We start from the raw sequence: 21201 nt of genomic DNA, 5'->3' as shown, positions 1-21201 counted from the left end.
AAATCACGCTAACCTATGATATGCTAAAAAGGTTAAAATTACTACTTGAAAAATGTAAAGTATGAAGGGAGCTCTGATATTCAGTGTTCCCCAAATTCTGAAGTTTAGTTTTCCCACAGAATAGGTAACCATGAACCCTAGGCTCTAGAGATCATGTAGATGACCTCAGGTACCAAAGGAGAAAGAATCAAGAGATGAAAGGCATCATTGATGCTCTTAGCATCATCAAGAATAAGGTCTAGGAGGATAGGGAGTAGAGATAATTGCTGTTTGTATGAGAACATTGATAAACCAGCAAAAATTTTATCCAGGCTAGCATATTTTGTGAATTGAGCAGAAGAATAAGTTCAATTTATAACTACATTTCCTTTTTTTTTTTCTGACTTCACTGGTGTTTCACATAGCCCTAAATTTTTATCCTTTTAAGAAATTAGGAATAGGTCTAAAAATTGGTTATGAATGCACCCCCCCTTTTTTACAATTTTAATTTAGGTCAATTAAACAAGTATTTGGTAAATCTCTACATGTGATAGGTTTACAAAAATAGGATACAAAAATGAAAACAGTTCTTTATCTTAAAAGATACCTATTTCTGTAATGTTTCCCATACAAAGGTTCCAATTTCCATTGGTTTTATTTTTTTAGGGTTTTGCAAGGCAAACGGGGTTAAGTGGCTTGCCCAAGGCCACACAGCTAGGTAATTATTAAGTGTCTGAGACTGGATTTGAACCCAGGTAACTCCTGACTCCAGGGCCGGTGCTTTATCCACCTAGCCACTCCTCCAATTTCCATTTATTATTAGATTGTTTTTTTCATCTAAAATGAATTTCCCTTTAGTCTTCCAAATTTTTTAAATCAATATTTTTATACTAATCAGTACTTTTTAGTAAGTACAATTGTCTAATTTCCAATATGGCTTTTAGAAGTTATTTTATAACTTCCTCACATCTTGCTTGTATAGCTGCTAAGAGAATAGCTTTTAATGTACTTGGATTTTCATGAAAGTGTATTCCAATTGCTATTAGGTTTTAAGACAATCTTTTAAATGATCATTTTTCTAATCACAGTCAACAATCTTCACTTATTAAGGTGATTGTCTTGTACCAGAACAAACTGCAAGAATTGTTCACTAGGTGGCGGTCTTTGACTGCCTTTTATTGAACAACATGTAATTAACTTCTCAACCAGACTAAATGTAGTTTAAAAAACAAAATTTTTTTTTAGCAAATTGACATATTGTAGCACTTTATGGCTCATAGTATTTTATCTCAGTTAAATTGCCAAAAAACAAAACCCAAGCAGGTTTGCATTTTGTGGCGTGTGGGTAGGTACTGTGTGAAGACTTCTTCTCCCTGTGTAATGGACAGATGAGAACAATTTTTTTTTCATGAAAGTTGTGCTATAAGGTGCTCAGAGCTTGATCAGACACTGTATCATTGCCATTCATCTTGACTTATGTCCTTAGACTTCTGTGACTCTAGAAGACAGAGTCAGACTGGCGACTATGAAATTCTGCCTCATTTAACTCAAATTCACACCAAGACATTAATTATCATCCACTCCAGCATTATGATGTTTCTGGTCTTCAAAAATGAATCATGAACAATAACCATATAAATCTTCCTTATACCCTTTCCCCTTTAAAAAAAGCCTGACCCTCATCTAACTTAACTCTTTCTGCTCATACTATTATATTTGTTGATAGTGACCCAGAATCAAATTATCAGAATTTTTAACTTTTTTCCCTTACCTAATTATTTACCAGTTCTCATACGTTTTTCTCCATAATTATTAGTTCTCTCCTTTCTACTCAGATGGCGCCATAGTCTTGTTATTTTTTCAGAGTAATGTCAAACTTTTGGTGACTTCATTTGGGGTTTTCTTGACAAAGATACTATAGTGGTTTGCCATTTCTTTCTCTAGCTCATTTTACAGATGAGGAAACTGAGGCAAGCAAAGTTAAGTGACTTGCTCAATGTCACTGCAAACACTAAATCTATGACGGGGGGGCAGGGCGAAAGTCGCTTAGCCCTGTTTGTCTGTTTCTATCACCTTAGATCAGGTTCTTAATGGTTTCTCATCTTTATTACTGTAATAGCTATCTAACCAGTCTTCAAGTGGCCAGATTCTTCCCTTCTCCAATTCATTCTCCACAGTGATGTTAAATGTCCATCAAGCACAGGTCTGTTCACTCAATTCTTTAGCTCTAACAAATGAGTAGCTCCTCACCACCTAAATAAAACACAAGGATTCTAAAGCAATTATTCAAGGGTATCCACAGCTTTACTTGACTCTTACTAGTTTGACCTCACATCACTTTATTTTATGAATTGTTCTAACTTAAATGGATTTTTCAAGTTCATCTTGCTTTTTTTTTTTTTTTTTTTTTTTTGCTTTGGTGAAGCTGTGTCCATACCTGGAGAAATGCTCTCCCAAAAGAAAACATTTTTACATCAATTTTTGTTGGTCTTAAACAACAATCATCCATTGTTCTTTCTGCATTCTTCTCTTACCAACTTAATAAGGAAGTCATCCCTTATAAGAAAGTATCTAGGGGCAGCTATGTGGCATAGTGTATAGAGTATCGACCCTGGAGTCAGGAGGACCTGAGTTCAAATTTGATCTTAGACATTTAATAATTACCTAGCTATATGAGCTTGAGCAAGTCACTTAACCCCACTGCCTTGCAAGAACAAAAAAGAAAAAAAAGAATATTTAGAATGAAGAAAAAAGGTCCATGAAATAATAAAAATATGAAAAGTTTGATATATTCACTGTTACACATCCAGGGTTCCCCCACCTCTAAATCCTATGGTTAAAACCATTTCTTCTGTCTCAGTTGCTATCTCCTCTGATAAGTCTTCCTTAATCAATCAATAAACATTTATTGCCTCCTATGGCCAAAGTCATTTGCAGTAGCCTGTAGCAGAACTTGGATTTCAACTGCAGATCCAGTGTTTTATTCTATCATTTATGCTTCCATAAGATGAATTGGATTCTCTCTCTCCTCTTTCCTCCTTCTTTTGCTCCCTCAACCAATTACAGTATCCAAGATCCCAAACCACAAATCGGAAATGGAACTTGTCATTCCACAATATTCCTCTAGAACATAGAAAGGGAAGAAAGCTGATGAAGAAATATTGACATGTCACCATATTAAAAAAGGGAATTGGGGGGAGGGGTCAGGTCATCTTGCTTGTTGAACTCCCATGGGATAAATAACTCATTTGAACCCCTACTATATTTCAATATAAATTCTATATATTAGGTATCAGAGCTATGAGTTACAGATTGATTGTAAGATCATTTTTGTATTCATAGAAACCTAGCTATTTCCCCTTCAAACTCGTTTTACCTTGCCATGGTGACCAAGTTCAGTGTGGCAGAGATCACTCAATTACATGGAAAGACCTCCAATTTATTTTTGTAAATCTGAACTATTCTCTTTTATTCAACACGAGCAGGTTTTATGATCACCTAGTGGAGACTACTTTACTAAACCCCCGCTGATATGTCATTTTTGACTTTCAAGAGTAAGGACAATCAACCAATGAAATTTTGTATTTTACCATATCTCTTTTGCATATTTGGATATCAAACTTTATTATTACATGGTTCCCAGAAGGAGGGGGAATGAGGAAGATCTGAGAACCACTTCATTAGAGGGGACCATGGATCCATTAATAAAGTGCAATTGCCTCAGAGCTCTCTCTCAATCTGTTTTATTGCAGGTAGGACAATTTTACTCTCCACATCAACAGATTGATCTGATATTGCTGGTGTTTTCCAAGGTACCTAGGATAGGTACACATAGTAAAAGATACTTGAAGACTTATATCTTCTCCACCATTCCTTTTCTAGCCCTCCAGGCTATAATAATTACCCTTCAATAAATCCAGCTAGTAAATACAGTTTCCTAGAGTGCAGCAAAGAATTCTTTCCTTTCCTAGAGTAGCCAAGAATTGCCAAAAAAATGTGCATTAAGATAAATATCTGCCATTAAATGGAAGGCAGTAAAAGGACAAGAGAATAATCAACTATTCACCCAAACCCCAAATAGCATTAATTCAATGACTTACCTGGACATTATAAGATAAAAAGCCATGATCTGGACTCTTTTAAAAAAAATCTTTGTCTCCTTAGGGCTTACCTTATAGTAAGTGGTAGTTTCAGGAGGCAGATAGTGGTCTGTTCCTATCTCATTACTATTAAAGATCTCCCACTGCATCCAAGGCTATCTCCAGTCATCTTGATTCATATCTGATCACAGAATCCAGATGGCTCAGGAGGAGAAAGTGAGACTGGTGACTTAGCACAGCACCTCCTCACTCACATCTAATTCACATGCATATCATAGTGTCACCTCCCTGATGTCTTAGTCTTCTTTGAAAATGAAGGACAAACAATATTTCTACTAATAAACTCACAGTATTGCTCATTTTCAGATATATTTTTATGCCTATCATTTGAGGCTATAAACTTATTTGTGTCTGGGCAAATATATCATTCACTTGCCTGACTATTGAACTCTATTAAGAATATGAATTTTGAAATCAACCCAACTTATTTTGGTGCCTTGTGTTTACCTTGAGCTAGTCAGTAATCATCACCCCAACTTAGAGAAGAGGAAACTTAAGTGAGAATTGAGGACTTACACAAAATTATGGGAATGGAAAGGTGATATAAGGAGCTTGTATCCAGGTCTTGGACTCTTAAGGCAATTGCTCCTTCTGCATTTCTCATAGAATATTCACTTCTGCATTAAAATTCTAAACTTCTCCAATTTCAAGCCTTATTATTCTGAAATATACTTAACAAGAACCCAACCAAGAATCATATTCTTTCTTCTTCTTCTATATTCACCACTATGAAAAAGAAAGCTTCATCTGTGAAAAGACGATCATTTCCCAAGATATATTACTAAAGCATTTATTATTCTTTAAACAAAATATTTACACATAAAATCTGATTTACAGATAAAAGGAAATAATTTTCCAAAGCAATTTGCATATTAAGATTGTTAATATTGCACCCTACAGAATAAGTCTTTGACACATTCGCTTTGTCAACCTTCCCCACATTCAATTACCACAAAAAAGAATAGAAATATGAAATTGACAGAATTATACACTCAGTTTACCTTTGTTTAAAAAAAGTGAATTTTACATTCCTTTTATTCACATGGTAAAGGAAAAGTTGTAAACGTTCTTTAATTTATTTTCATAAAATGAAGAACTATACATTCTTTTGTCGCACCTGGAAGAACTGTACACATTTTTAAGGAAATTCAAAGGAAATAACATGACAGGCAGACATTTTTAACATCAAGTAGCAGCATGTTGGTAAAGGGCAGTATTGGTGAAACATGCTTATATCTTCACTAGAAAAAGAAACTAGTTTATATTCTACACAGAATGAGGAAAGCCTTTGGACAAAAAGTTTTTACCTCTCTAAAGGATGTTCCCATAATTAAACTAAAATGATAATTTGAAATGAACATATACTAACATACTTTGAAATGTGGTTAATAATATCCTTTTTTCTCAAGGCAGCTCTAGAAACATTTGAGTGAAAAAGAATGAGGTCTCTGTTACTCATTTCACTTATAAAAATACTTTATAATTGTATATATAGGCAGGCACAAAAGGTTGCTTCTCAAAAGAAAGCTCTGCAAAATACTTGGTGATTTATCACTGTTTTCCACATTTATGTAGTTGTTTTACAAACATAAAATGAAGATTTTCTTTTTAGAAGAAAAGAAGGTTTTTTACAGTAAGATTCTAGGAGGTCTCTTAAATGACATGCTTTGAGAAAATTAAAAGTTGTTATAATGACTTGCACTAAAAAGAAACAAAGGGGACATGTGCCAAATTCAATGGACTTTTTTTGAATTGCACTAATTAGTTAAATCAAATATTTTAAAACGATGCAGCCCATTTATGACTCCTTAGTGGCCTTCAGAACCCTTAACTCCCAAATAAGGAATTTTTAATTATACTCTTTTGTGGGTATCCTCTTGAGTGAAAATTCATATCAATGTAGTTGCCTGGAAAACTAAATGAACATATTGGTTATTCATGCTGAACATTACTGATAGGAGACATTAGTTTTAATGTTGTTACATATCATTAGTATAACAATTTTTTCAAGTGTCATATTAATAAGAATTGAAGGTTTAAAAAAACAAACCCTTTGATAAGCTTTAGTTTGATGAGTATAAGTGTCTGACTAATGGAATTAAAAAAATGCTCATACTTGGCTTGCTTAATTTTTAATAGTCCCAACCAAGTAGTTTTTCATGTATAAAGTTTGCTCATCTTCAATATCCTTGTGTGGAATTCAATTTAAAAAAAGTCCTGAGTCAGTCATAAAAATATATATAGGTATATTTTTCTTTGTGCAATTATTCCCTTAAAATTATTTCCATGGAAAAATTCACATCAGCTGTCTACAGTTCGTCTATATTCCGCAGTTCCATCAGCTATTATTGCATCCAGTGGAGATCGCTTTCTGCGTATGCTACGTCCTGAGGAGATGAGGTCAGCATATCCCCGCTGATGGGAGAAAGCATAAGCAGAGCGACGAGATGATGCTCCCCGTCGAAACACATTTTGCCTTCGTTTCCACTGCTCTTCTGCTTTATACTTTTTACGATTTTTCTGAATCTGCAAGAATGGAATGAATGCATGAAGTTAAGGCAGAAGAAACAATCATTTGAATGCTCATAGGATCAGCCAAAGTCCCACCTTCTACAAGAAGTCTTTCTTACTCCTTAATCTTATTGCCTTCTCTTTGAGATTGTTCTTCAATCCATCCTGTATATGGTTTGTTTTTATATAGCTTTTGTATGATGCCTCCCCAGCTCTTGGCACAATGACTGGCACATTACTTAATAAAAAGTTTATATTAAATGACCAGGCCTTAGTATCAATAAAGTGTAAAAGAAATCAGACCATAGAATAACAAAGACACAAATTTTAAAATATATAAATCATAAAACTCTGGGAAGTATATAAAGGGTAGAAGACATTTTGTACTTGTTATAGCAGATAAAAAAACAGGTTAACAACTATTGGTTTAAATTTATTTGCAAGATAAGATGAAGAAAAACAGAATATTCTCAGTTCAAATCTTTGTTTTTACTTTTGGAGACATTTGAGGTTAAGTGACTTGCCCAGGGATATGCAGTATCTGAGGTGGATTTGAATTCAGGTTCTCCTGACTCTAGGGTGGGTGCTTTATCTATTGCTCCATCTAGTTGCTGCCTCATTTCAAATCTAATAAAATTCTAAACAAGAGAAATATGTCATTTTGAAAAATCACTTTAACATAAACACAAGTTACATCCCTTTCCTTCCTACAAAGCCCTGACCTAATGATTGGTTATTTATTTATTTTGTGTTTTGCAAGGCAGTGAGGTTAAGTGACTTGCCCAAGGTTGCACAGCTAGGTAATTATTAAGTGTCTGAGTATGGATTTGAACTCAGGTCCTCCTGACTCCAGGGCCAATGATTGGTTATTGCCATGATTCCTCTCCACTTTTACTCTTAAATCTGACCTTCTCTAGACTTATTAATTTCCATCCTTGGGCTATTCCTATTATACATGTTCCAATCCACAAAGCTCTGTACTCTTGATAGAATGTGCAAAACCAATGCTGACTGGTCTACAATAAGTTTATACTGTCTAATCTCATATGAACTAAAAGTGCCCAGGGCAATCCATTTATTCATCCTTTATTGATTCTATTATGTTCATTTTGAACATCCAAGTGTACCTCCAACCCACTTTCTGAACAGATGGTCTTATCTTCTACTTTACTGAGAAAACCGAAGTCACCATTTGTGAGTGCCTCAACTCCTTTTGCCCTGATAACCTCTTTGTTTCTTTACTCTTGCCTTTACTTTCTCCCTATTGTCAATAGCAAAAATTTTGTTAGTGTTTTTGATTATTGATCATTCTCATTCTTTCTCTCCATGTGTATATACACACGGAGAGAGAGAGTGTGTGTGTGTGTATACATACATATATATATATATATATATATATATATATATATATATATATACTCCATATATAAATAAATATACTTTATATATGCATACACTCACACATAAACATTTACAATCACACACACACACACACACACTTCAACTCTGGGTTCAAATATGATCCAGTTTCCCCTGTTCTTCAGAATTGAATATATCCTTGTATTTCATCTCTCTAATCTTCCAAGTATCTGCTGAATAATGCTATGGATAGGTGAAGTCATCCCTGCAAAAGTAACATTTAAAAACTGAACTCATGAATTAATTCTTCCTGTCAGTGTCTAATGTGAACTCAGTCTTGTTGTACAAAGAGCAGTACAAGATCTCAGTAAGATATGGCTGCTGTTCTCTTGGACCTTACACAATTTAGTAGAGATGACAAACCCTGATGATTAGAAAATGAGATATCATATGATAAGTATATTTTTAAAAGTGTAGAACAAAAAAAAATACTATGTGAGGTCAAAGGAACAAAAGATTATGGAATGGAAGCAAGAACTAAGGAATGTCTTAGCGTACTTCAAGAGAAACTGACATCACTACAAGTCCTGAGGGTAGACTAGATTTTGTCAATAAGAAAAAAACTATGCAGAAATGTGTTATTCTGGGAAAGAGTGCCATCCCTAGGCAGAACAATGGAAAGTACCTGACTGACTTGAAGTACTTGTTCCGGGAATGTGCCAATCACAGTTTGGTTACTATGGTCCACAGACCATATCTTCATCAATTTCCTAACTCTGTGCTTCCTTCGCCTAGCATTATACTATTCTCTCCCAACTCATCTTTCAATTCTTTGTGTGTGTGTGTATGTGTATATGTGATAAAGACTTTTTATTTTAGTTGTGTTATTTCATATTTATACCCTGGAAAATGTGAGGCTATCAGATCCAAAAAGTGATTCATAAATAGATTTTCTGCATCAATTGGCAGGATAGCAGATGATAAGTAGCAGTAATAAGTACCAATCTACAGCTCAGAGCAAAATGTTCTCATCTTTCATTTCATCTTTCAGTTTTGAACTACCTCCAATTTATTCTTTTTCTCCTCAACCCAGCAGTAAGAATGTAAATTGGCCAGTCATACTCCACTTCAGGGGATTACACAATTTTGAATTCTGCTTGGATGTTCATGATCAAATATACTCCTTATATACACAGATGAAAAAAATTCCTTGCTTGACCTGGTAAATGCAGAAATAAATTCTTCAACAGTGGAGAGACAGAGATCAAGGAAGTCTTCACAGAAGGGTGATAATGATCTGCACTTGAAAAGATTGATAAGAATTACAGACATAGGAACAGTGAACAATTTACAAGCCAAGGCAAAGAATTGAAAAAGGGAAAATATATTCAGAGGCAGAGAGCAGACCACTATGGCTAAAACATAAATTATATGGAAGGGAATAATATTAGTTAGGAAAGATGAGAACCTATCAAAATGTAAAGGGGTTCTTCGAATGTCAAGCGAAGTAGTTTGACCTTTATTCAGCGGTCAATAAGGAGTCATGAAATTTTTTTTTCTTTAGTATAACATGATATAATATATAATATCTGGAGGAGAACTTGTAGGTCATCTAGTTCGATCTCCTCATTTTATAGATAATGAAATAGAAACCCTTAAAGTTCAGCAGACTGGGCAAGGTTACACAGGTGGTAAGAGTCAGGATTTGAATCAGGCTCTCTATCCAGTGTTCTAACTGTGGCCCAATATTTTCTCCCAGAGGAATGACTTTATTATAAGAAAGATTATTCTGGCATGGCCTGGAGGGGAATATCCTTTTTTTTAGGTTTTTGCAAGGCAATGGGGTTAAGTGGCTTGCCCAAGGCCACACAGCTAGGTAATTATTAAGTGTCTGAGGCCGGATTTGAACTCAGGTACTCCTGACTCCAGGACAGGTGCTTTATCCACTCACTGCACCACCTGGCCACCCTGAAGGGGAATATTCTAATAGGAAACCAACCACAACAGTCCAGGCATAATAAAGGTATGTATCAAGGCAGAAGAACTGGGAACAGAAAGGAGAGGCTAAACATAAGAGTTACTATGGAGGTGGAATGAGTAAGAATTTGTGAGAGTCTGGTGAAGGGAAAAAGAGGGAAGAGTCAAAATAACACCAGTTTAAAATATGGGAGATTCAGGAAATTGTGGTGTGTATGACAGAAATAGTGAAGTGAGTACATAGAGATTTACAATAAACCAGCTTATGCAGAAGCTTGCTTTGGGCCACTTTGGGTTTGCAGGTACAAATTTATTGTTCCAGAGCACATAAAAGAAGGGTCAGGGCTAGAAATAGAGCTTTAGGAGTCCTCTGCATTTGAAGGGTAGGTTGAAACTACACTAGTTAATGAGATTATTAAAGAAGACAGACTGAAAAGAAGGGAAGACAAACAATGATCGAAAGAAGATCAAAGGCTCTCCAGCTCACTTTAAAGATTAGGGTAAGTCACTTGCCCAGGATCACACAGTCTGAGGCCAGATTTGAACTCAGGAAGATGAGTCCTTCTGACTGCAGGTCTAAATGGCACCACCTAGCTGAATTGAGTAATTCTTATTGAATTAAAAGAGCATTACCTACCTTATCACTTTCAGATGGCCAGATTGTCATACATAAGAAACGTAAAGCAATAATGGGAAGTAAGCAAACTGCAACAGTTAAAATGATGGTCAACCAAAGATAGGGCTGCCTCAGGGCATTTGGAGCAGTTCCTATGAAGAATGATAGTTAAGAGGTATAAATTTTGTCAATTGACAATGACATCCTCTCCCTATTATCTAAAAGACAGAATCAACTCTTGCATATTCATGACTATGGAATATGCATAGTTGATTTTTTGAAACCACTATGCTCTCTTCCCCCAAATTCCCATAGTTCTCAACATGTTTCCGCAGAACACAACTGAATTTCAGCCTAAGTGAAGTAAAATTAGGAAAGTAAGAGGTAAATGTGCTTGCCCCTACCCTTCACAACTCTTCTGAGGAAAAAAAACTTAACATGCATTATAAAGCCTTTTGGATTACACAAGTACTGCTCTCCTCCTGTTATGGATAAAACTGGTTGACAATATAATTGAAAAATGCTCATAATCATCATCATCATCATCATCATCATCACCCTGTGTTGTATACATTACACATATGGGAAAATCAAATTAACTTCTTTCATCAGGGTGTTTATTTTTTTAAGGAGCTGTCTGATTTATAGTTTTGGTCAGACATCATTTTGAAAACTCAATTAACATTTATTAGGTCTGGCTAATGACAATGTTAATTTAGAAATAAACTTAGTAATCTGATCCAAAAAAACAATTTATATGCAGTAATTAGCATCCCCTATGACTAATTTTGCCTGATTATTACTTCATGTGCTATGATTGCAAGTTCAAAGGAATCATAGAATGGTCTTTTTAACCTTAACTTTTGCAGTGCCAGTAATTATTTAATACCATAGTGAGCAGTTTCTGCCAGTTGTCTGTTAGGATACTGGTATTACTTTGGAACTGAACAAAGAGATGAAGAAACATGATTTGTCAAAATTTCTTAGTTCCATAGGGGAAAAGAGAATTATAGCAAATCTATTATAGAACCTTAGAATTTAAGTAGATTTTTATCTTTCACCTTTGAACTAGATTTTAAAGAAATAAACAATTTCTAGGAGCAATCCAGCAATGTACAGGATTTATTCTTTTCAGAAGTTGGAGGAAAAGAGAGACAATTTCTTGCAATGTAAGTTGGGAATTTGGAAAGAACTGACCTGTAAATTGGAAAGCAGATGGGAAGAGAACATGGATTCCTGCACTATGAAAGTCAAACATGATGCCAAAGTATAGAGCAATGCTCCCAAAAATGGAAAAAGCATTAACAAAAGTCCAGTAGGAAGTATCTAAGCCAATCTGTTGGTAAACAAAAGAGAAAACATCACTCATTTGATGGTTAAAAGAAAAATGTTAACTTGCATTTAGCTAAGTACTTGAAGGCACTTTACATCATCCTACTTTGATCCTCACAACCACTCACTGGGGCAGAAAGAGTATGTATTTTATCTCCATTTTATAGGAGAGTTAACTAAGACTCAAAGACATTAAATGAATGAATTTACACAACTAAAAAACAGGCAGATTGAACCTGAACCTGGATCTTCTGTCTCCAGGGTCAGGGTTTTTCCCCTTTCAAGAAAGAAGGAACAGTTGGGTCTAGAATTTAGCAATTGAGATATGAATTGATTTGAAGGTTCTTCAGCCCCAAATTGGCCTTATTATCTTCAACTGTCTGGGGGAAAAAGTTATGAAAATTGTATTCATGGCATAGAAGGTTGGAGAGATGATAGAAGTTCATGCATAAATATACATAAATGTGCATATACATAATAAACATAGTGTTCATAAGTGCATATTATTTATTATATAAACATGTTATTCAACAAATTGAAATTATTCAACTAAATTATTCCAGAAATTATTTATCAAAGTTTGTTTACCTGAAAATTGACTGTTATTGTAAGGGCAGATGCTACCGTAACAGCAAAGGATTGGTAGTCTGAAGGTGCCTCCCCATCTTGCCCCATGGTTTGTAGAAAAGCCCCAAGTGGTATGAAGAAGAGGATCATTGATGTTAAGACTCCATGGAATAAACTTATGAAGAATTTCTTGTAGTTAAACAATAAGTCTCTCTGTCCTACTACATATAGCCTGGGGAACCGAAGACTCAGTTTGTCACTTACATCCTGAAGAGAAAAATAAAATAAGAATTATTAGCCATTGCACAAAGGGGATCAATGCAACATTACAATGCTCAGGGCACAGATAAAACTGGTGTGCCCTTTATGTATATTATAGATGATTTCTTCTCTAGAGTTGTGAATTTCATCAAAATACATCCTTATTGTTTATTCTTAACCTGCTACAGTATTCAAAAGCTTTATCATTACAATTTTTTTACACACTCTCGTTTCCCCTTAACCAACTCCATCCTTGAAGCAAAAGAAAATATTTAATCAAAACCTATTGACAAAGAAACTGCATCTGACAGTTTGGAGATATCACATTCCACAAATGTTGTGCCCACCATTCACCAGGACTGAGAATGTTCACTGAGTTCAAAGTTCAACTGCTTTTAGGTTTTCTTGATTTAATTTAAACCACTGTACTGATTATTCACATTTCTCAGTCTGGTTTCCTTCAAAATAGCATTGCTCTGTCACAGGGTTTCAATGGATTTCAGGATACTTCATGGTAGTCTCTTTCTTTAGGTTCAAAAAGAGAGATAACTTTTTAAGGAATTCCTTTTTAAGAAGAGATAACTCACCACCCTCACCAAACAGAATTTCTTGTGTTCTTTAGTTGGGTGCATAATCAAAATAATTCCTCCAACTATTTTACTCATCCTTCAGAAAAAAGTGTACAATTTGTCCTTCCCTTTAGCTACTATATCTTTAGATTTCTTGGTTGAATTTTATAGTGAGGATATCAATACGGATATAGCTCAATTCCTCTGGCAGTCTGTCATTTCAGTGATTGTTGGATAGAGGTCACATGTAAAGTATACAAAGATTACATTTTTGTTTTAGACAAGCTAAGGACTTTTGTGTTTAACAACATCCTCTGTTCATTTTCCTATGCTTTGCCCTAAGTATAGAGGAAGTTACACTAGACCCAGGACCATTTTATAATTTTTGTCTATTTCATGCATACCCATAGCCAAAAATATCCTAACCAAAATAAACAAAATAATCTATACATATTTTGGTGATGAGAGTTATCATGTTTTGCTTGGCTGGTAGTTGATGGCAAATACATAGTCTACTACAGGATATGTACTTGAATTGTTTCCAAACCCTTTCAGATTTATCTATATATTCTCCCAGGATATCCTACATATATTCTTCTATAAGTACTCGCTCTATTCCAGTGTTTCATCATGGAGTTGAAGTGATAGATGGGATTTGAGAAAGATATGTCAGCAGTGTACAAATGAAAAAGGCTTCTGGGACTAAATTTAGATAAATATCTTATTCCAGAGGTGTCAAACTCCCAGTCCTCAACTATATATACGAGAAAAAAATCACCAATGACTTAGTTTCACATTAAAATGTAATTGGAAATGTTTAACAAAAATTAATAAAAACGAAACACAATATTGATAATGTTAATCTGTAGTTTTCAAAGTCAGTATTCAATGGCAGGAATTTTTACTATTTGAGTTTGATACCACTTTTTTCTACTATAGCCAAATGAATGTGACCTAAATATCACATCATTAAAAGGGGGAGGGGGGAGAATGGAAGGAAGTACCTTAAGGACAGGTAGAAGAATTTTTCACCAATCAATGAATAGAGTTGATCAGAAAAGGATAAAGTTTTATTGAATAAAATTAAAAAGGCTTTTCCACAATCAAAAACCAATTCAGCTAGGTTAAGAAAAGTAGCTGTGAAATGGGGGGAAAATCTGTTATGGTTAATATGCTAAATTACATTTCTTAGATAGATAATAATGTTCAGCCTCATCCTTTCTAGTGAGAAGAAAGCTTGGAAGAAAGGTGATTCTTACTTCTCTATTATTTCAACATTATAATCACTTTTACTGTACTCAGGAAAACTAAAATCATAAATTTAAAAAATGATTTTAATTTCTCCAAATGTGCCCAAGTTCTTCTATTTAATAGTCTTACCATATAAACCAAGAGTCATACCTGATCCAGCAAGCCAACCAGCAGCACAGGGAGACTTGAATATAGCACATTGAATAGTGTGATGAACCAGTCTTCATAAGCAGTCTAAAGAGAAAATAAGGAAGGATATTTATACAGCATTTGAAAAGTTTGCCAAGTATTTACATCAATTAAGTCATTAATGCTTTATAAAACTGAGGCATTATGGATATTATCATTTAATAAATGAACAAACAGACTCAGAGAGATAATTTAATTGCTTATGTTCACATAGCTAGTACTATAAGTAGGAAGAAGAATTTGAACTCAATACTTTGTGACTTCTATTATATTGCCCACTGGGTCACACTTGGCTCAGAAATGTAATAAATACAAGCTATATGTTATCCCACTTTGCTAAGAAATAGTAGTAAGGTAAGTAGTAAAGTAAGAAAGAAATCGTAGTAAGGTTTTCTTTAACCTGGGAGAGATATGCTTCCAACTTAAAACTTAGTCAATCAAATCTGCTATTCAAGAAATGAATTCAGTAAGTCTCTTTCTATAAAATAGCTAAGGACATAGATCATCACATAAACTGGATCATATGTAAAATTTACTATATATAAATAACTTTAAACATTCTGATGTTCATCATTTTTTCCATTATCAATATATTTGGAGACAAAATCATATTAAAATGATATTAAAGTTTAAAAGTGTATTGTGAGCATATGAATTTTTTAAAAACCTTTGTCATTTTGACAGCTATACAAAATGAATTACATAAAAGAGGATTTTAAATAATGAAGATTGTTGGGGGGGGGGAGAGAGAGAGAGAGAGAGAGAGAGAGAGAGAGAGAGAGAGAGAGAGAGAGAGAGAATGATTCAATTGTTGAAATTCTCTTAGCAAGGGAAATAAGTCCTACATTGGTAAAGCTAACATTTCAATATTCTTAGTGCCTAAAGACCAAGATTAGTAGGTGCTTCTAAGCATTTATTTACTGATTTACTGATGGTTCTTCCAAAAGGTAGTAGAAAGGAACCTCTCTGGCCTGTACCACATTCATAAGTCTTTGTCTTTTGAAGCATTCTGGTGAGTATAAGGATCATCACAAAGGAAATAAACTATCCAAAATATAGTTGGAATGTTCATTTTTCTGCTGTTAATATATTTAATGCTCCCTACAATGGTGTTCTGGTTCCTAATGAGGAATGCATATAGAGAATGATGTGCAGCAGGGGACAAGGCTCACCAAAAGTATGAAAGTGCTAGAGCAATGGTAACAGTATGACGCAATAATGGTACAAAGGATATTAGACAGGTTTACATACTTATATTTTCCTAGGCAAATATTTCCATTACTATTCTTATTTGTAAATAGAATTGAATTATTTTCCCTCTCTGTTCAAGATTTTAAATATGCTCACACAAATTGTATATTAAACTGAGAATAAACTCATGAAAAACACTAAATAAACTTAATTTTAAAACTTCCAGAAACATATTAGTAGGGTAAAAGTAATGTAGTCCACTATGCTTCAATTGTAAAGAACAAAATCCATTCTTAACCCCAAAAGAAACAATTACCAAAATTAAAATGAATCATTATAACCTCAACAGCAAAAGTAGTAACAATTATTCACAATTTGGGATTTTGCAGTCACCAAAAATTTACACTAATTAAAAAACAGATGTCTCACATTACCTGAGCTGAGTACCCATTGAAGAAGGAATACCAGAAGTGAACCAAAGTGAATGCAAAGTTCTTGTAGAAGAAGTATCTGAGAAACTTGCACATCCTGATATAGGACCATCGCCCATGGACCAACAACAGTCTCTGCAGATATCTGAACTGAGCAAAAGAGTAATCACTAGACATAACTGCTTGCATGCCTTCTTGTCCACTTATGCCAACACCAATGTGGGCAGCTAATGGGAGAAATGCAAAAGAAGGTATATTAGTTATAGATTTATAGGAAGAAAAAAAGCACCAACTAAACTCCATTCCCCCCAAACCCTGGAACTGCAAAAATGAGCAGAAAAGAACATAAATGGAAGACAATTGCATATTTTTTTTATGTTGTTTTGGGGTTTTTTTTAGGTTTTTTGCAAGGCAAATGGGGTTAAGTGGTTTGTCCAAGGCCACACAGCTAGGTAATTATTTTAGTGTCTGAGACTGGATTTGAACCCAGGTGCTCCTGACTCCAGAGCTGGTGCTTTATCCACTACTCCACCTAGCCGCCTCTGCATATTTTGGATAAATAAAATTAATGGCACAATTATATGCTTGAATCTTTTCTCTGTGTTGTGATATTCTTCCCTTGTAGTTTCTTGTGAATTAAACCCAGAGTTGAATATTTGAATATTTTAAAACTTGAAAAACAGCAAAACTTGACCATCTATGGTTATTTTTAAAAGTTATCAGGATGGGGCAGCTAGGTGGCACAGTGGGCAGAGACAGGCCCTGGAGTCAGGAGGACCTGAGTTCAAATCCAACCTCAAATACTTCATAATTGCCTAGCTGTGTGACCTTGAACAAGTCACTTAACTCCATTGCCTTGCAAAAACCAAAAAAAAGTTGTCAGGAATAAAAATGATAAAAGTCCCCATGTTTTTACCCTTCCAAGTGTCATTAGGTCATTTTTTATGGTTGACAAATGAGAAAATTATGAATTATTTAAAGCAGGGTTAGTCACAAGTTTCTAACACTTTTGTTCCGAAGATTCATGATAAAATATCAGTGACTCCCAGGCCCTGCAGTGAAAGGCCAGTAGATTACATGTTCTGTGAGATCCTTCTCCATGCTAGAAAGGTTTTTGAGTTCAGCAAAATGAATTATGCTGTGGCACCAACAACCTAGTTACATATGGATAGGCTCTTCACCAGAAGTACATTCTACTCTTGTGGCCCCTTCCTGATTGCTGATTCTTTCCCAAGCCATTTTTTAAGGATAACATCTAGATCAAGGATAACATCATCATTACTCTCCATGTTCTATTCCAGACTCTCTCGACTTTTTCCATCATGCTCCTGTATGGGTACTACCTTCTTTCCTTCTTCCTTTCCAGCCTCCTTTCATGTATATGTCTTTCCCATTGGAACATAAGTCTTCTTGAGGACAAGAACTGTCCATCTTTCTGCTTAGATTTGTATTTTAAATGCTAAACAAAGGATAAGAGTAAGCACCTAATGCTTGTTGACAGACTAGGCTATTCAGTGGCAATTATCAAAATCCCCAGCATCTTACAAGGGACCATCTACTAAGGGATAGAGAGATTATGATCTGCATTAGTTGAAGTATTCAAAAGGATATCATCACATATTTTCTGAAGCATTACAAAGTTACTATAATGGGGGCAGCTAGAGGCACAGTGGATAGAGCACCAGCCCTGGGGTCAGGAGTACCTGAGTTCAAATCCAGCCTCAGACACTTAATAATTACCTAGCTGTGTGGCCTTGGACAAGCCACTTAACCCCATTGCCTTGCAAAACAAACAAACAAACAAACAAACAAGCAAATAAATAAATAAATTACTATAATGATGAAAAATAAGGGAGAGGATAATGCAAAAGGACAGAAAAATGGAATACCCCAAATTGATTGCTTCCTAGAGTCTAGGAGGGGATGGAATGCCCGATCTGAAGTCAGGAAAACTCACCTTCCTGAATTCAAATCTGACCTCTGACACTTTCTAATTATGTGATCCTGGGTAAGACACTTAACTTTGCTTGCCTCAGTTTCCTCATCCGTAAAATGAGGAGGAGAAGGAAATGGCAAACTCCTCTAGTATCTTTGCCAAGAAAATCCCAAATAAGATCATGAAGAGTAGGACACAACTGAAATGACTGAACAAAATTTCAGGAGACAGTCAAAACCTAAGCAGAATTATAAGCCAAAAAAGAACTTCCAAAATCAATTGCAAGTTTTGAATTGATTTGAAACTTTGACAGACAGAAAACAGTTTAACTGGTTATTTGACTTGGTTAAGTTATTCTGAAGGATATTTAAATTAGTTCTATCCTGTTAGCTCTATTTTCTTCTATGTGAAGAAAATGGAGAATTAGAAAGAGACCTGACTTTTAAACAAGTTTAAGAGACATTTTTTGATTTGTAGCTCTAATGACCAGTGGAAGAGAGAAGTAGTATAAGTATTCCCACCTCCATTTTAAAGACATAAAACAGGGTCAGAAACAGTTAATGACTTGCCTACAACCATCAGAATAATAAACATCAGAATTAAACCTCTAGTTCATATCTTCTCATTCTAAGGGCAAGGTTCTTTCCAAAATGAGTCTCCAAGAACTTAATTTTATATGATAAATATTCCTGGAAATCTTACCACCTTTTCCTTAAAAAATTCAATGAATCAAGTTTGAATTTAATATCTTCTGTTTCACATGGTTAAGTATAATACAAAGATACAAAAAAGAATGTCTGTATGTGACTTGGCTGACTCTATGGAATTAAAAAATTTTAGTGGAAAGGGACTTTAAGGATATATCTGGATTAATTATATAAGTTTAAAGATAAGTGAACTGATGACCAAATAAGTTCAATGGTCTCATTATTAGCCTGAGCTAAACAATCAAAATGCTAAATCTAAAGCAAACACCAAAAATAATACAAAGCAAAATAATACAAAAAAACCTCCAACAAAAACCTCTTGTCTTAATTGAAAAACATGAACAAAAACAGTCTCAAAAGGAAAGTTAAAAACAACTACAATGATCAACATAAAAGATAATGATGTTTGGATTAGAGGTGGCCCTATATGTAGAAATGGAAACTCTTTGAGGGCTGAACCAATACCAGTTTTTGAATTCTAAGCATCTTAACACTGTATCTTGCATATGGTAGATCTTAATAAATGTTTGCTGTTGAACTGAAATAAACAAATTTGGAAGATATCACAATAATACTTCATAGGCTCACAAATATAGAAGAAAAGCTAAGTGAGTTTAACTTCTAAACCCATCACTCTGGGTCAAAAATCAAGACATCAAATAAATAAATAAAAATAAGAAATAAAACAATAAAATGATAAATACAATTAATAAAAGTCTTTTATCCATATCCAATAAGCCAAAAATTGTTTTTTTAAACATCTCCAGAGCCAAATATAAAAAAGTATGACCTATTATTCCACATTATCCATGCCACTGTCCAAACCATCTGTGTTCCATGTATAGTTATCTAGAGCCTAAACCAAGAGGTCCTAGTCATTGTAACAAATGTCTCATTAGCTGTGAAAATAAGAGTTTAAATGAAACTAAACTGGAATAGAACTAGAGGTAGAGACAGATATTAAAGTCAGTGAGATGACAGTAAGAAGGCATACATCATACAGCAGACTCTTGTCTCAGAAGCCAATACAATCTGAATATGTATCAAGAAGAGGAAGAGGAAGAGTAGAAGATTCTAGAAAAAGAAAGGGATATAAGCATGAGTCATTAAATAGACTGGAAGGGAAAGCAAAATCATAAATAATTATTATTGAACTATTTATCAAGATAATGTAAATGTGAATAAGTTCCAAATTAATTTATTCATAATCATAGAACTGGAAGGGTCCTTAAAGATCATCTAACAGATTCAATCCCTTCATGGTATATACAAAGAGACTAACATCCAAAAAAAAAGGAAATTACTTGTTAAAGGTCACACATGGAGTAGCAAATTCAAGATCAGTGTCCAAATTTCCTGATGGCATGTCTAGTGCTCTCTTTACTGTACTATGTTGCTTCAGGACCCCATCTGAAGTTATAAATATGAGATCACAAGATAGAAATCTAGTTTGAAGTGTTGGTTTGGGTTTATCAAAATTTAACATTAGTTTTACTCTCTTTTTATATGATCTGAAAAAAATTACCTTAATATCTCTCTAGCCCAGTTTCAATGACAAAAAAGTTGAGAACTTTCCTATAACTGTTCTATAATATTTTATGAAATGTTAATACTTTTGGTGAGACTATATGATAATGAGGCTCTTTTGTAAAGAATTTCTCTTATATAGTGTCCCAGATGGACTTCTATCATCCCAAATAATAGGATTCTAGACTTATAGGATCAACAAATTTTGGAATTGGATTTAAGATCATCCAATTCAACCACTTTATTTTAAAGAAAAATTAATTGTTGTGGACTATAGTAAGTCATATAATAAATTGTGAGGCTTCGATAGACACAAAAGCATTAAAAAGTTCTCAGGTAGGAAATTCTATGGTGAAAGATTCCATATAAACACATATATTATTTGACTACCTATCTATCTACATACAGACACTTATCTATATATACTTGTTTGTTATCCTTTAAAAATGTATCACTGTTCCTTAAGATTGTTGCCCTAATGAAGGTTTGTTGTCAAAAAGAACATTTAAGCAAAACCAAATAATATTTATCAGCATAATCTACATTTCACATATCTTTTCTGAAAGACATGAAAATATGTTTCATTGCCAGTACTCTCAGACTGATCTTGTTTATACAACTCAGCAATTACATATAGA

The 21201-nt window shown here is 34.3% G+C and overlaps 1 protein-coding gene across 8 annotated transcripts in view; it reads right to left on the bottom strand.

Annotated features, from left to right (window-relative positions):
- Positions 1 to 4473: 4473 nt before the first annotated feature.
- The window catches only part of ATP8B1 (ATPase phospholipid transporting 8B1), a 139779-nt gene continuing 123051 nt past the window's right edge, over positions 4474 to 21201 (bottom strand). For 6 of the 8 annotated variants that reach the window (XM_074202694.1, XM_074202695.1, XM_074202696.1 and 3 more), the window contains exons 23-28: positions 16397 to 16620; positions 14733 to 14816; positions 12523 to 12768; positions 11800 to 11938; positions 10624 to 10754; positions 4478 to 6665 (exon numbers count right to left, since the gene is read on the bottom strand). In XM_074202694.1, the coding sequence (XP_074058795.1) occupies positions 6441 to 6665; positions 10624 to 10754; positions 11800 to 11938; positions 12523 to 12768; positions 14733 to 14816; positions 16397 to 16620 (1049 nt within the window). In that variant the 3' untranslated portion in view covers positions 4478 to 6440. Of the gene's footprint in view, positions 6666 to 10623; positions 10755 to 11799; positions 11939 to 12522; positions 12769 to 14732; positions 14817 to 16396; positions 16621 to 21201 lie in introns of all 8 variants that reach the window. The other 2 variants (XM_074202702.1, XM_074202701.1) reach the window with 2 other exon arrangements.

The sequence above is a fragment of the Macrotis lagotis genome, chromosome X (genome assembly GCF_037893015.1).
Source record: "Macrotis lagotis isolate mMagLag1 chromosome X, bilby.v1.9.chrom.fasta, whole genome shotgun sequence".
Lineage (NCBI taxonomy): Eukaryota > Metazoa > Chordata > Mammalia > Peramelemorphia > Peramelidae > Macrotis > Macrotis lagotis.
This window is presented reverse-complemented; position numbering and strand designations above follow the sequence as displayed.